Source organism: Lepisma saccharinum, chromosome 2 (assembly GCF_977018435.1).
Source record: "Lepisma saccharinum chromosome 2, izLepSacc3.1, whole genome shotgun sequence".
Taxonomy (NCBI): domain Eukaryota; kingdom Metazoa; phylum Arthropoda; class Insecta; order Zygentoma; family Lepismatidae; genus Lepisma; species Lepisma saccharinum.
In genome coordinates this window covers 61,242,893-61,244,487 of record NC_139230.1, presented here as the reverse complement: position 1 = coordinate 61,244,487, position 1,595 = coordinate 61,242,893, and the positions used below count along the sequence as shown (strand labels likewise).

The 1,595-nt window shown below is 45.9% G+C and overlaps 1 protein-coding gene across 1 annotated transcript; it reads right to left on the bottom strand.

Moving 5' to 3' along the window:
- Positions 1-541: 541 nt before the first annotated feature.
- Positions 542-988, bottom strand: LOC145982288 (uncharacterized). Its single transcript, XM_083115861.1, has one exon. It carries the CDS (start codon positions 986-988, stop codon positions 542-544), a length of 447 nt encoding a protein of 148 aa, XP_082971987.1.
- Positions 989-1,595: the final 607 nt, after the last annotated feature.

Genomic DNA, 1,595 nt, shown 5'->3' with positions numbered 1-1,595 from the left:
GACCGTTCTCCCATGCTCTCTGGACACGGAGCAATATCTCAGGTGAGGTGTGATTTGTGCACAGGCAACCAATATCCGTTGCGCTAAGTGACCCACATCCCGAATCTTTTCGGCATACACGATTGACTCCAAATGACCCCACAGGTAAAAATCGAGTGGGGTGAAATCTGGTGATCGGGGAGACCATTCCACAGACCCATGTCGACCAATCCATCGACCAGGGAACTGGAGGTCCAGATGGTGACTAACCTGTCGCCCATAATGAGGTGGTACCTCATCTTGCTGAAAATAATTACGAGGGGAAGCTGCCATCCTCCGTCAAAACTGACGGAAAAATGTGTTCTTGTAACAACTGCAAGTAGCCCTCTGCATTTAAATTGTCATGAATGAAGCATGGGCCAATGATACGTGTCCCCCAGATCCCGGCCCACCATAACCCTCCAAGCACCAACCATATTGCTCGGATCTCTCCACAACGGTTCTCGAAGGACCAATACCGCATGTTCTGTCTATTCACTTCCCCATTCACATAAAAATTTGCTTAATCAAAATGCAGAATATGGAGTGCAAAGTGTGGGTCCTGGCGAATTTGCTCCACAGCCCATTCACAAAACTGCATTCTGCTATCCGGGTCGTCCTCAGAGAGATGGTGCTGCAGCTGCAGCTTGTACGGGTGCCATTTAACCATCTTTAACACCCTGCAAATGGAACTCTGGCTGACACTGATTCGCACACACATTCGACGTGTGCTGCGCTGCGGAGACTTGGCAAACGATGGTAGCACTGCCGTGGCTGTTCCTTCGTCAGTGGCAGTTCTGGGCCTACCAGATCGAGGCCTGTCCTGGACTGTACCGCTCTCTTCGAACCTGGTCAGCAATTGGCACACTGAAACGTGCGACACTGGGTTCCGTTCTTTGAAATCACGAGCTAAAGCACGGGCACTTCTGCCCCCATCCCTTAGATTGATGATCTTGATTCGTTCGGCCATGGTTCAGCACATGCAAGTGATATGTAATTATCACTTGTATTAAAGTATTCATAAATCTGTCTTCATCACTGAATTCCTGGTGAAATTCTAGCCCAAAACCATACCCTACATAACCCCTTCCCATTTAAAGAAATTAAGTTGGATCCAAGATGGTGGTCACCAAGATGGCGGACGTTGTCCTGACATGCACCAAAAAGTTTTCCCCTAGGCCTAACATATTACTACCATGACCAATTGCTGCAATCTACACTCCCTTTCATTTTATAAAAGGTGGTCAGGGACCTTTGACTCACCCTGTATATTGCAATATGTATACTTTACATATGTTTCTTCATTGAAATTCGTCCTACACGACAACTTCAGTTAGCCAACTTAATATATAGGATGTGTCTTACTGAGTTTATGTTTGCGTAGCGCAACTGTAAGTGTTGCAAACTTACCTCAAGTTCTTCAAAAATTAAATTTTTCCCCAATTTTCATATTTTCTTCTTCTTCTTTTCTACAAATTGGGCGTGATGGGTCCCAAATGTACCTCGTTGGAGTCTGTGTTCCATAAGCTTTCCAACGAGGTATCATTTGTGATTCTGGGATAATTACTAGAGGGGCA